Source organism: Nomascus leucogenys, chromosome 23 (assembly GCF_006542625.1).
Source record: "Nomascus leucogenys isolate Asia chromosome 23, Asia_NLE_v1, whole genome shotgun sequence".
NCBI classification, from domain to species: domain Eukaryota; kingdom Metazoa; phylum Chordata; class Mammalia; order Primates; family Hylobatidae; genus Nomascus; species Nomascus leucogenys.
The window spans coordinates 19,302,593-19,317,368 of record NC_044403.1 but is presented as its reverse complement, the minus strand read 5'-3'; the positions used below and the strand labels follow the sequence as shown (position 1 = coordinate 19,317,368).

At 43.0% G+C, this 14,776-nt stretch overlaps 1 protein-coding gene across 3 annotated transcripts in view; it reads left to right on the top strand.

The window, feature by feature from the left end:
* Nucleotides 1-14,776, top strand: part of ATF7IP (activating transcription factor 7 interacting protein) — a 138,900-nt gene that overhangs the window by 116,352 nt on the left and 7,772 nt on the right. For all 3 annotated transcript variants that reach the window (XM_030805016.1, XM_030805017.1, XM_030805018.1), the window contains exon 13: nucleotides 508-690. In XM_030805016.1, coding sequence (XP_030660876.1) covers nucleotides 508-690 — 183 coding nt within the window. The remainder of the gene's footprint in view (nucleotides 1-507; nucleotides 691-14,776) is intronic.

Sequence of the window (14,776 nt, the reverse complement as noted above, 5' to 3'; positions counted from 1 at the left end):
GTGAATTATAATGGTCAAAGAGATAGGTTGGCTCACTTGAAAAATAAATGTGAATTAACAATAGCCAGTCAGTTTCTTGATCTTTGGGAATACAAAAATACTCTTTTGAATTTACACCGCCTTGGAAGAAGGCCTAGAGGGCTTATGATTCTACTTTGCTAAGAACAATTGAAATTAGGAGGTTTTTCTCTTTTAAGTCACACCTGTGGCATCATACTCTTAATTCTGCACCTTTTAAAAAAATCTTCACATTGCTTATTGTCTGGTCAAACCAGAGTGGGAAGGGAATTGGATGTGGTGGAGGTGTTCTTTTCCTCTGAAGCTTGGATTTTAATATTAATATTTATTGGCCCTATCATTTTTATCTTAGAAGATCATAAAAGGAGACTGTTATTTCTATTTGTCTTTATCAGTTATAGATTTTATGCAAAGATAACTGCCATTTAATAGTGTTTGCTTAATGTAGAATTTACTGTATTCTTAATATCTTTTTCTGCCTTGCATTAGCTCCAACTACCGTGAATGTAACACATCGTCCAGTAACTCAGGTGACCACAAGACTCCCTGTACCAAGAGCTCCTGCAAACCACCAGGTGGTTTATACAACTCTTCCTGCACCACCAGCTCAGGCTCCCTTGCGAGGAACTGTTATGCAGGCTCCTGCTGTTCGGCAGGTCAATCCCCAAAATAGTAAGAGATTTTTCTTGTATGTGGCCCCAAGATACACGTAGTTCTCTTCAGCATTTAGTTGGAATGGCATATAATAATGTTAAGTTTTGCAAAAATTTCTTATAATGTCATATTAAAAGTATTGTTATAAGCTCAAGAGATCTGTACTACAACATAGAAACTATAGTATAGTTAAAATCAATGTAGTATATTCTCGAAAATAGCTGATAGAGCAGATTTTAAGTATTGTCACCACACACAAAAAAGGTAAGTATGTGAGATCATGCATATGTCAGTTAGCTAGATATAGCCATTCTGCAATGTATGCATATTTCAAACATGTTGTATACCATAAATATATATAATTTTTGTCAATTAAAAATAGTTTTCAAAAAAGAAATGGCAGTATAACCAAAACTAATCTATTATTATTTTTCTTCCCTTAGGAGAGTTAAACAGAGAAAATTGTTCATGTATACTAGTTGATTTGTGCTCTGAGTGTTGTCTTTAATTTAACTTTATTTATGGCCTGTATTAGTATAGTACACAATTTGATATTGGTGTATTCTCTACTCTATTGAGAAACACCTTACCTAATTAGAGTGGGAATGGTCAATTGTGATTTAGCCCAGATGATGGAAATCATGGTAAAGGATAGCCTTCAATGAGAGTCTTAAAGATATGGAAAGTGGCTGAGAAAAGAAGGGAAAATGTTAAAGAAAGCTTGTAGTTTCCTGTATATATCATATATTAGTTACATACATATGTAACATATGTTACATATATGTGACATATATGTTACATATATGTAACAGATATATGTTACATATGTATGTGACATTTTAAAATTGTATATTAACCACATGTATATAAGCAGTAGTAGAATATATCATATAAACACAAGGTTATATAAAAGGTATATTTAAACTTTAAAGTAAAGAAAAACAATAAAATGAACTACATATGAACTCTTCATCAGGTTAAGAAGTAGAAATTTTTCAGTATCCTGTAAGTGGTCTTGTATTCCTGTCTTGACTACACACATCCCTTTTCCTTTCCATCAAAGGTAACCACTGTTCCTACTTTTCTATTAGTCATTCTGCTTTTCTTTATGATTTTGCCACCGAAATTGATATCATTTAAATATACTAGGGTTCTCTAGACGACAGAACTAACAGGATAAATAGATATATAAAGGGTAGTTTACTAAGTATTAACTTACACGATCACAAGGTCCCTCAATAGGCTGTCTGCAAGCTGAGCAAGGAAAGTCAGACTGAATCCCCAAACTGAAGAATTTGGAGTCCAATGTTGAAGGGCAGGAAGCATCCAGCACAGGAGAAAGATATAGGCTGGAAGGCTAGCCCTCTCCATTTCATGTTTCTCTGCATGCTTTGTATTCATTGACAGCTGATTAGATTGTGCCCACCAGATTAAAGGTAGATCTGCCTTCTCCAGCCCATTTTCTGCCTGCTTTGTATTCATTGACAGCTGATTAGATTGTGCACACCAGATTAAAGGTGGATCTGCCTTCCCCAGCCCACTGACTCAAATGTTAATCTCTTTTGGCAACACCCTAACAGACACACCCAGGATCACTATTTTGTATCCTTCAATCGAGTTGACATTCAGTGTTAACCATCACAAGTCCACCCCTTGTCAACTTGAACCCATACACATCTCCTCAGATCGTACATATTCTTCAAATAGAGAGTAATAAGGCCATAATTAAACCTAACATAATACAACTATCCTTTGTACAACCGGAAATGCACCAATCCCCAAGCCAAATACTGTTACATAAAGTTAACAATACTTAAATGTTGATAGGAAGTCAATAAATCTTATGTTACATGATGAAGGAAAAGGAAATAAAGATATTTTCTTGTACAAGTGTATACATGCACAAACATGTTTTTAGCAAAAGAAGGAGGAAATACTCATGACAATTATAGTCCCTGAGTTGGCAACTGGTCACATGGTCATGGCTGGTATTGATGACTACCTTCTTCTACTACCCATTCTGTACTCTTTGCCTTCAGCAAGCACTTCAGCTGGTCGTGGTTTATTCCTGGTGGAATGACCCAAACCTTCATTCCTGAGTATTTTTAGTGCCGCCGAGATTGAGCTATTATAGTTTCCTATTGACCTTAATCACAGGACATGGTAATACTAACAGACACCCTAATGGATCTCCTGTATTCCATGCATACTCTTCCTTACCTCTGTTGTGGAGCAGTAGACTAACTTCTTCTTGGTAATCCGGGACAGTCACCACAACCAACACTAACTCCCTCGTTAGCCTGTTGAGTTAAAGGTAAGAGGAGCCCAAAGTGGCCAGGTGGCAATCTTAAGTTCCAGTTTAATGGAATCATTGTGTCTCCTGGTGGGAGCGTTCCTCCCTCTGGAACTAAGACCTCTAGGCCAGCAGAACGTAATGTCGCAAGAACAGGAAGCAAAAATTTTGCTAGTGGATCCCTAGGGGTGAAGGTGAGTGGTGCCACTTCCACTTCCACCCCCTAATGCCTGGACCTGTGAATCCTGGCTATGGGAGAAACAGCACCATATATATTGGACGCTGATTCAGAGCATACATGGCCTTCTGGAAAACTTTGCCCCAGCCCTGCAAAATATTGTCACCTGGTTGGGTTTGTAATTGTGACTTCAAAAGGCCATTCCTTTTGAATGCTTCAGGACAAAGGGGAACATGGTAAGACCAGTGGATTCCATGAGAACGAGCCCACTGCCACACTCCTTTAGACATAAAATGAGTGCTTTGGTCAGAGGCAGTGCTGTGTGGAATGTCATGACGGTGTATAAGGCATTCTGTGAGTCCACGGATAATAGTCTTGGCAGAAGCATTGTGTGCAGCATAGGCAAACCCATATCCGGAGTAAGTGTCCATTCCAGGGAGGACAAACCTCTTTCCTTTCCATGATGGAAGAGGTCCAGTATAATCAACCTGCCACCCAGTAGCTAGCTGATCACCCCAAGGAATGGCATGCTGGATCGAGGGCTCAGTGTTTGTCTCTGCTGCTTGCAAATTGGGCACTCAGCAATGGCCATAGTCAGGTCAGCCTTGGTAAGTGGAAGTCCATGTTGCTGAGCCCAGGCATCACCTCCATTACTGCCACCATGGCTACTTTGTTCATGAGCCCTTTGGGCGATGACACGGGTGACTGGGGAAAGAGGCTGAGTGGTGTCCACAGAATGGGTCATCCTATCAAATGGATTATTAATATCCTCCTCTGCTGAGGTCACCTGTTGGTGAGCACTCACAAGGGATACAAATATGTTCACAATTTTTGACCACTCAGAGTCCATGCACGTATCTCTTCCCCAAATTTCCTTGTCACCTATTTTCCAATTATAATTCTTCCTAGTCCCTGACCATCGACCAAAACCATTGGTTACAACCCATAAATATATATAATCTTGCATCTGGCCATCTATCCTTCCAAGCAAAGTGCACAACTAGGTGTGCTGCTTGAAGTTCTGCCAACTGGGAAGATTTCCCTTCACTGGTGTCCTTCAGGGATGTCCTAGAAAGGGGCTGTAGTGCTGCAGCTGTGCACTTTACAGTGGTGCCTGCATATGGTGCAGAACCATCTGTGAACCAGGCCCTAGTCATCTGTTCGCTGTCAAGTGATCACAGGGACCCTCTGTGAGGCCATCAGTACAGGCTGGGGAAGAGAACGCAGGGTGACAGGAGTGGAGATATGGGCATTTGAGCTACTTCGCCATGTAAATTACTTGTGCCTTCGGCACCTGCTTGAGCCCAATCATGTATATACCACTTCCATTTGATGATGGAATGCTGCTGTGCATGACCCACTTTATGGCTAAATGGGTCAGAAAGCACCCAGTTCATGATAGTCATCTCAAGTCACATGGTGACTTGATGACCCGTAGTCAAATGTTCAGTTTCCACTAAAGCCCAATTAACAGGCCAAGAGCTGTCTCTCAAAAGGAGAGTAGTTACCTACAAAAGATGGCAGGGCCTTGGTCCAAAATCCTGGAGGCCTCCACTGTGATTCACGTATGGGGTCCTGCCAAAGGCTCTGACAGCATCCCTTTCTGCCCCTCACACCTCAAGCACCATTGAATCTGCTGGGTCATGTGGTCCAAGTGGCAGAGCAGCTTGCTTAGTGGCATGGACCTGTTGCAGAGCCTTCTCCTGTTCTGGACCGCACTCAAAACTGGCAGCCTTTCAGGTCACTTGATAAATGGGCTGGAGTAACACACCCAAATGAGGAATGTGTTGTCTCCAAAATCTAAATTGGCCCACTAGATGTTGTGCCTCTTTCTTGGTTGTAGGAAGGGCCAAATGCAGCAACTAGTCTTTCACCTTAGAAGGCCCCACACCACTGGACCCTAGAAATTTTACTGAGGTAGAAGATCCCTGAATTTAGTTGGATTTATTTCCCATCCTCTGGCACACAAATGTCTCATCAATAAGTCCAGTGTTTTTGCTACTTCTTGCTTACTTGATCCAATCAGAATAGTGTCATCAGTGTAACGGACCAGTGTGGTATCCTGCAGGAGCAAAAACTGATCAAGGTCTCTCTGAATAAGATTGTGGCACAAAGCTGGAGAGTTGATACACCCCCGAGGTAAGACAGTAAAGTCTTTGCCCACTGAAGGCAAATTGCTTCTGGTGGGCCTTATGGACAGAAATGGAGAAAAAGGATTTGCCAAGTCAATGGCTGCACACCAGGTACTAGGAGATGTGTTAATTTTCTCAAGGAATGAAGCCACATCTGGTACAGCAGCTGCAATTAGAGTCACCACTTGATTAAGCTTACAGTAATCCACTGCCATTCTCCAAGATCCATCTGTCTTCTGCCTAGGCCACATGGGAGAATTGAATGGGGACATGGTGGCAAGCACCACCACTGCATCTTTCAAGTCCTTGATGGTGGCACTAATCTCCTCAGTACCTCCAGGGATGGGATATAGTTTTTGATTTACTGTTTTTTAGAGGCAGCTCTAATGGCTTCCGTTTGACCTTTCCCACCATAGTAGCCCTCACCCTACTAGTCAAGGAGCCAATGTGGTGGTTCTGCCAGCTGCTAAGTATGTCAGTGCCAATTATGCATTTTGGCACTGGGGAAATGACCACAGGATGAATCCAGGAATCCACTGGACCCCCTATAAGTCAGACCTGAGATAAAATTCCATTAATTATCTGACCTCCATAAGCCTGTACTTTAACTGGAGGACCACAATGATGCTTTGGGTCTCCTGGAATCAGTGTCAGCTCAGAACCAGTGTCTAGTAGTCCCTGAAATGTCTGATCGTTTCCCTTTCCCCAATGCACAGTTACCCTGGTAAAAGGCCAGAGATCTCCTTGGGGAAGGATGAGAGAAAGATTCACTGCATAAATTGTCAGGAATGTAGTGGGGTCTTTCCTCAAGGGGACCAGGCCTCCCCTTCATTCAAGGGGTTCTTGGTCTGTAAACTGGCTCAAGTCTGGAAATTGATTGAGGGGTCATCATTCTGTTTTTATTATTCAATTTAGTCTTTTGTCTATTTGACCTAGAAGCTTTCTGGTTGTATAAATTAAGTAGGAATGCAGTAGGCTTCCTATCAGTTTCATCTCTAGGAACACTGTGATTCATTAGCCAGTGCTAGACCTCTATACAACTCGGACTCTTCTAACTGCCACTTTGCCTCTGCTGTCCATTACGGTAGCTATGCCCACCTTGCCTTTGACAGTTGAATGCCGCTAGTTGGCCCCTGCCAACTTAGGATCCAGTTATTCCCATTGTATTTAAATTTTGTAGTTGAGTGACTGCAGTTCCCACCGTTAGATCTGACATACAGAGACAAGCAATTAGAGGACTCTTCAAAGATACAGGTACTGCCCTCGCAAATCTGTTTTGCAAGGCATTGGTCAAGGGTATATCTTCTGGACCCTCCCAGCTGGGATGACTAGCTCTAAAGTGACTGATTCACTCTACCATCCCAGTCTCCTTAGTCTTTGGATCCCTTGCTCTATATTAACCAAGGGAGATCAGTCATTTCCAGCTCACTCATAGTGTGCCATCTTTTAATCCTTATTTCAACTAACCAAGCAAATAATCTATTAGAACCTTTTTTTAACTCCCTGAGCTGCAACATTAAATGCAGAGTCCCTACTTAGTGGGCCCAAATCAAGAAATTCAGCCTGATCCAACTTTGTTCCTTTCACCATAATCTCATACCCTTAATATCCATCCCCATGCCTGTTCTCTAGATTTCTGTTTATGTAAATTAGAGAACTCAAAACAGTTCTCTGAGTGTAGCATACCTCCTTATAGGTCACACCTTCAGCCTCACCTCTAGGGGCCCACCACTACTTTAGTGTAGTTATATGTCTAGAAGCAAAGAGAGGTGTTTGGAGTGGCTCCTGAGAAGAATCAACATTGTCTTGCCTGGCAACTGCCTCAGAGGAGGACATCAATGTTGCCTCACATATCACAGGCTTTATTTCCTCAGACAAAGTTGGAAAGACTGATGGCAGCATGGGTCAGGGAGGATATGTTGCCCCCACTGGGTGTAGGGAAGCTGGTCCAATCAATGACCTCACTTTAACTGTAGGCACCTGGTGAGTCTGGTTCATGCCTCTTTTGTTGTAGGTTAGCCAATCGCATAAGAGCTTGTGTCTGTTTTTCTACAATTTCAGTTCTTTTTCTATAGGAGATAAATGTCTCTCACTCAGGGCAATCTTAGCAGATTTCAGGCTCAGTATTTGCTTCAGAAGCCAGGAGACAGAATCCCTGAGTTCATCATTTTCTTTTATCACTTTGTCCACTGAACTTAGGAGGAACCAACCAGTTTCATTATGTTCCTTGGTTCTCCACATATGGTCCAAGGTATTGTGTATAGAGTCACTAACTCCTTGCCTTTCACAAGCGGTGATTCAAGAGTGTCAAATGCGTTTATTTTGCGTAACTCTCTAAACACTTCATGCCAGGTACTATCAGTGTTCTTTATACTATTAGACGTAGAGTCCTTAGCATTTGTGGGTCTAATCATATTAAGTAGCCAACTCCAGAAACCCGAAAACCAATGAAAGAACTCCATCCTTAATATTCAGTTCTTCTAGACCCCCAATCCTGGTACCAAAATCTGAATTAGTCAGGGTTCTCTAAAGGGACAGAACTAATAAGACGCACACACACACACACACACATATCCTGTTAATTTATAGATATATATTTTATATATATCTATAATATAAAGAGTAGTTTATTAAATATTAACATGATCACAAGATCCCACAATAGTCTATCTGCAAGCTTAGGAGCAAGGAAAGCCAGTCTGACACCCAAAACTGAGGAACTTGGAGGCCGATGTTTCAGGGTAGGGAGCATCCAGCAGGGGAGAAAGATGTAGGCTGGGAGGCTAGACCAGTCTCTTCATTTCACGTTTTTTTGCCTGCTTTATATTTGCTGGCAGCTGATTAGATTGTGCCCATCAGATGAAGGGTGGATCTGCCTTCCCTAGCCCACTGACTCAAATGTTAATCTCTTTTGGCAGCACCCTCACAGACACACCCAGGATTAATACTTTGTGTCCTTCAATCCAATCAAGTGACATTTAGCATTAACCATGACAAGTCTACCCCTTGTCAACTTGAACCCATATACATCTCCTAATATCATACACAGCCTTCAAATAAAGAGAGTAATAAGGCCATACTTGCGCCTAACATAATACAATTATCCTTTGTACAACCGGAAACGCACCAGTCCCCAAGCCAAATACTATTACATAAAGTTAACAATACTTAAATGTTGATAAGAAGTCAATAAATCTTACGTCACATGATGTAGGAAAAGGAAATATTTTGTTTGTACAAGTGCATACATGCACAAACATGTTTTTAGCAAAAGAAGGGGGAAATACTCATGACAATTACATTCCCCATTTCTGCAAGTGGTCACATGGTAGTAGCTGGTATTGATGACTACCTTTTTCTACTACCCATTCTGTATTCTCTTTGCCTTCAGCAAACACCTCATCTGGTAGTGGTTTTACTCCTGGTGGAGTGACCCAATCCTTCATTCCTGAGGGGTCTGGGCCATTTTTAGTGCTGCCTAGATTCGGCTGTTATAGATTCCTGTTGACCTCAATCACAGGGCATGGTAATACTAACAGACGCCTTAATGGATCTCCTGTATTCCATGTATACTCTTCCTTACCTCCATTGTGGAACAGTAGACTGATTTCTTCTTGGCAGTCCGGGACAGTCACCATAGCCAACACTAACTCCCTTGTTAGCCTGCTGACTTAAAGGTAGGAGGATCCCAAAGTGTCCAGGTGGCAATCTTAAGTTCCAGTTTAATGGAATCTCCTGGTGGGAGCATTCCTCCCTGTGGAACTAAGACCTCTAGGCCAGCAGAACGTAATGTCGCAGGAACAGGAAGCAAAAATTATGCTAGTGGATCCCTAGGGGTGAAGGTGAGTGGTACCACTTCCACTTCCACCCCCTGCTTCCTGGACCTGTGAATCCTGGCTATGAGAGAAACAGCACCATATATTGGACGCTGATTCAGAGCATACACGGCCTTCTGGAGAATTTTGCCCCAGACTTGCAAAGTGTTGTCACCTAGTTGGCATTGTAATTGTGACTTCAAAAGGCCATTCCACTGTTGTGTAAATCCAGCTGCTTCACGACAATGGGGAACATGGTAAGACCAGTGAATTCCATGAGCATGAGCTCACTGCTGCACTTACTGAGCCGTACAGTGACTGCCTTGGTTAGAGTCAATGCTGTGTGGAATACCGTGGCATTCTGTGAGTCCATGGATAGTAGTCTTGGCAGAAGCATTGTGTGCAGCATAGGCAAACCCATATCTTGAGTATATGTCTATTCCAGGGAGGACAGTCCTCTTCCCCTTCCATGATGGAAGAGGTCCAATATAATTAACCTGCCACCAGGTAGCTAGCTGATCACCCCGAGGAATGGCATGCTGGATCGAGGGCTCAGTGTTGGTCTCTTCTGCTGGCAAATTGGGTACTCGGCAGTAGCCATAGCCAGGTCAGCCTTGGTAAGTGGAAGTCCATGTTGCTGAGCCCAGGCATCACTTCCATCACTGCCACCATGGCTACTTTGTTCATGAGCCCATTGGGCGATGACATGGGTGGCTGCGGATAGAGGCCGAGTGGTGTCCACAGAATGGGTCATCCTATCGACTTGATTATTAATATCCTCCTCTGCTGAGGTCACACGTTGGTGAGCATTCACAGGGGATACAAATGCCTTCACAGTTTTTGACCTCTTAAAGAGGTCCATGCACAGAGCTCTTCCCCAAATTTCTTTGTCACCAATTTTGTAATCATGCTTCTTCCAAGTCCCTGACCATCCAGCCAAACCATTGGCTACAGCTGATGAATCTATATAATCACACATCTAGCCATTTCTCTTTCTAAGCAAAGCGCACAGCCTGGTGCACTGCTCCAAGTTCTGCCCACTGAGAAGGTGTTCCTTCACTGCTGTTCTTCGGGGATGTCCTAGAAAGGGACTGTAGTGCTGCAGCTGTGCACTTGCCGGTGGTGCCTGCATATGGTGCAGAACCATCTGTGAACCAGGCCCTAGTCTTAATCTTCCACTGTCAAGTGATCATAGGGACTCCCCATGAGGCCTTTGGTGCAGGCTGGGGAAGACAAGGCAGGGTGTCAGAGGGGAGACACGGACATTTGAGCCACTTCCTCATGTAAATTACTTGTGCCTTCAGCACCTGCTTGAACCCAATCACATATATACCACTTCCATTTGATGATGGAATGCTGCTGTGCATGACCCACTTTATGGCTAAATGGGTCAGAAAGCATCCAGTTCATGATAGTCATCTCAAGTCACATGGTGACTTGATGACCCGTAGTCAAATATTCAGTTTCCACCAAAGCCCAGTTAACAGGCCAAGAGCTGTCTCTCAAAAGGAGAGTAGTTACCTACAAAAGATGACAAGGCTTTGCTCCAAAATCCTGGAGGCCTCCACTGTGATTCACGTATGGGGTCCTGCCAAAGGCTCTGACAGCATCCCTTTCTGCCCCTCACACCTCAAGCACCATTGAATCTGCTGGATCATATGGTCCAAGTGGCAGAACAGCTTGCCCAGTAGCATGGACCTGTTGCAGAGCCTTCTCCTGTTCTGGACCGCACTCAAAACTGGCAGCCTTTCAGGTCACTTGATAAATGGGCTGGAGTAACACACCCAAATGAGGAATGTGTTGTCTCCAAAGTCTAAATTGGTCCACTAGATGTTGTGCCTCTTTCTTGGTTGTAGGAAGGGCCAAATGCAGCAACTAGTCTTTCACCTTAGAAGGCCCCACACCACTGGACCCTAGAAATTTTACTGAGGTAGAAGATCCCTGAATTTAGTTGGATTTATTTCCCATCCTCTGGCACACAAATGTCTCATCAATAAGTCCAGTGTTTTTGCTACTTCTTGCTCACTTGATCCAATCAGAATAATGTCATCAATGTAATGGAGCAGTGTGGTATCTTGCAGGAGCAAAAACGATCAAGGTCTCTCTGAATAAGATTATGACACAAAGCTGGAGAGTTGATACACCCCTGAGGTAAGACAGTAAAGGTGTATTGCTGTCTTTGCCCACTGAAGGCAAATTGCTTCTGATGGGCCTTATGGACAGAAATGGAGAAAAAGGATTTGCCAAGTCAATGGCTGCACACCAGGTACTAGGAGATGTGTTAATTTTCTCAAGGAATAAAACCACATCTGGTACAGCAGCTGCAATTAAGAGTCACCACTTGATTAAGCTTACAGTAATCCACTGCCATTCTCTAAGATCCATCTGTCTTCTGCCTAGGCCACATGGGAGAATTGAATGGGGACATGGTGGCAAGCACCACCACTGCATCTTTCAAGTCCTTGATGGTGGCACTAATCTCCTCAGTACCTCCAGGGATGGGATAAAGTTTTTGATTTACTACTTTTTAGAGGCAGCTCTAATGGCTTTTGTTTGACCTTTTCCACCATAGTAGCCCTCACCCTACTAGTCAAGGAGCCAGTGTGGTGGTTCTGCCAGCTGCTAAGTATGTCAGTGCCAATTATGCATTTTGGCACTGGGGAAATGACCACAGGATGAATCCAGGAATCCACTGGACCCCCTATAAGTCAGACCTGAGATAAAATTCCATTAATTATCTGACCTCCATAAGCCTGTACTTTAACTGGAGGACCACAATGATGCTTTGGGTCTCCTGGAATCAGTGTCAGCTCAGAACCAGTGTCTAGTAGTCCCTGAAATGTCTGATCGTTTCCCTTTCCCCAATGCACAGTTACCCTGGTAAAAGGCCAGAGATCTCCTTGGGGAAGGATGAGAGAAAGATTCACTGCATAAATTGTCAGGAATGTAGTGGGGTCTTTCCTCAAGGGGACCAGGCCTCCCCTTCATTCAAGGGGTTCTTGGTCTGTAAACTGGCTCAAGTCTGGAAATTGATTGAGGGGTCATCATTCTGTTTTTATTATTCAATTTAGTCTTTTGTCTATTTGACCTAGAAGCTTTCTGGTTGTATAAATTAAGTAGGAATGCAGTAGGCTTCCTATCAGTTTCATCTCTAGGAACACTGTGATTCATTAGCCAATGCCAGAGATCTATACAAGTCAGACTCTTCTGATTGCCACTTTGCCTCTGCTGTCCATTATGGTAGCTATGCCCATGTTGCCTTTGAAAGTTGAGTGCCACCACTTGGCCCCTGCCAACTTAGGATCCAGTTATTTCCATTATATTTAAATTTTGTAGTTGAGTGACTGTGGTTCCCACTGTTAGATCTGACATATAGAGTCGAGCAATTAGAGGACTCTTCAAAGATACAGGTGCCGCCCTCGCAAATCTGTTTTGCAAGGCATTGGTCAAGGGTATATCTTCTGGACCCTCCCAGCTGGGATGACTAGCTCTAAAGTGACTGATTCACTCTACCATCCCAATCTTCTCTTTGGATCCCTTCCTCTACATTAACCAACGGAGATCAGTCATTTCCAGCTCACTCACAGTGTGCCATCTTTTAATCCTTATTTCAACTAACCAAGCAAATAACCTACTAGAACCTTTTTTAACTCCCTGAGCTGCAACATTAAATGCAGAGTCCCTACTTAGTGGGCCCAAATCAAGAAATTCAGCCTGATCCAACTTTGTTCCTTCCATCATAATCTCATACCCTTAATATCCATCCCTATGCCTGTTCTCCAGATTTCTGTATATTTGAATTAAAGAACTCAAAACAGTTCTCTTTGAGTGTAGCCTGCCTCCTCATAGGTCACACTTTCAACCTCACTTCTAGGGGCCCACCAGTACTTTAGTGTAGTTATAGTCTAGAAGCAAAGAGAGGTGTTTGGAGTGGCTCCTGAGAAGAATCAACATTGTCTTGCCTGGCAGCCGCCTCAGGGGAAGCCATCACTCTTGCCTCACATATCACAGGCTTTATTTCCTCAGACAAAGTTGGAAAGGCTGATGGCAGTGTGGGTCAGGGAGTGGATGTTGCCACTACTGGGGATGGGGAAGCTGTTCTTTCTGGCAAAAAAGCTTCATCAGAATTTACAAACTCAGTGTCCCTAGCTTCATCAGGGTGCTTCCACACACCCCCATTCCAAGTTTCATGGTCCTATTCTTTTCCAGTCAATGCCCTCACTTTAACAGTAGACACCTGGCAAGGCTGTGCATGTATCTTTCATTGCAGTTCAGACACTCGCATGATAAGAGCTTGTGTCTGTTTTTCCACAACTTCAGCTCTTTCTCTACAGGAGATAAGACTCTCATTAAGGGCAATCTTAGCAGTTTTGAGCCTCAGCATCTTCTGAAGCTGAGAGACAGAATCCTTGAGTTCATCATTTTCTTTCATCACTTTGTCCACTGCACTTAGGAGCAACTGACCAGCTTCATTATGTTCCTTGGTTCTCCACATGTGGTCCAAGGTATTATGTATAGAGTCACTAAACTCCTTGCTTCCCACAAGCAGTGAATCAGGAGTGTCAAATGCATTTATTTTGCGTAAGTCTCTAAACAGTTCACACCAGGGACTATCAGTGTTCTCTATACTATTAGAAATAGAGTTTTTAACATTTGTGGGTCTAATCACATTAAGCAGCCAACTTCAGAAACCCCCAAACCAATGAAAGAACTCCATCCTTAATATTCTGTTCCTCTGGACCCCACTCCTGGTACCAAAATCTGGATTAGGGTTCTCTAGAGGGACAGAGCTAATGGAATATGTGTGTGTGTGTGTGTGTGTGTATGTATATATACACACGTATATGTATCCTATATATAGTATTCATATAGTATATACTATATATAAGCTAATAGGATATATATATTTTATATATTATGTATGTATTTAATAGGGTATATACATAAAATATATACTACATATAAACTAATAGTATATATACTTTATATCCTACTACTTTATATATACAGTATATCTTTTAATTATATATAAATATTAAATATATGTAAAATACAGACTTTATATATAGTAAATGTTTATATATATAAAGGAGAGTTTATTAAGTATTAATTTACATAATCAGAAGTTCCCACAATAGACTGGGCATGGTAGCTCACGCCTGTAATCCCGGCAGTATGGGAGGCCAAGGCAGGCAGATCACTTGAGGTCAGGAGTTTGAGATGAGCCTGGCCAACATCATGAAACCTCATCCCTACCAAAAATACAAAAATTGGCTGGGCGTGGTAGCACAAGCCTGTAATCTCACCTACTCGGGAGGCTGAGGCAGGAGAATCCCTTGAGCCCAGGAGGCAGAGGTTGCAGTGAGCCAAGATCATGCCACTGCACTCCAGCCTGGGCAACAGAGCCAGACTCTGTCTCAAAAACAAACAAACAAACAAACAAGATCCCACAATAGGCTGTCTGCAAGCTGAGGGACAAGGAAGCCAGTCTGAGTCCCAAAACTGAAGAACTTGGAGGCCAATGTTCCAGGGCAGGAAGCGTCCAGCACAGGAAAAAGAGGCAGGCTGGGAGGCTAAGGCTAAGCCTGTCTCTCCTTTTCACGTTTTTCTGCCTGCTTTATATTTTCTGGCAGCTGATTAGATTGTGCCCACCAGATGAAGGGTGGATCTGCCTTCCCCAGTCCAC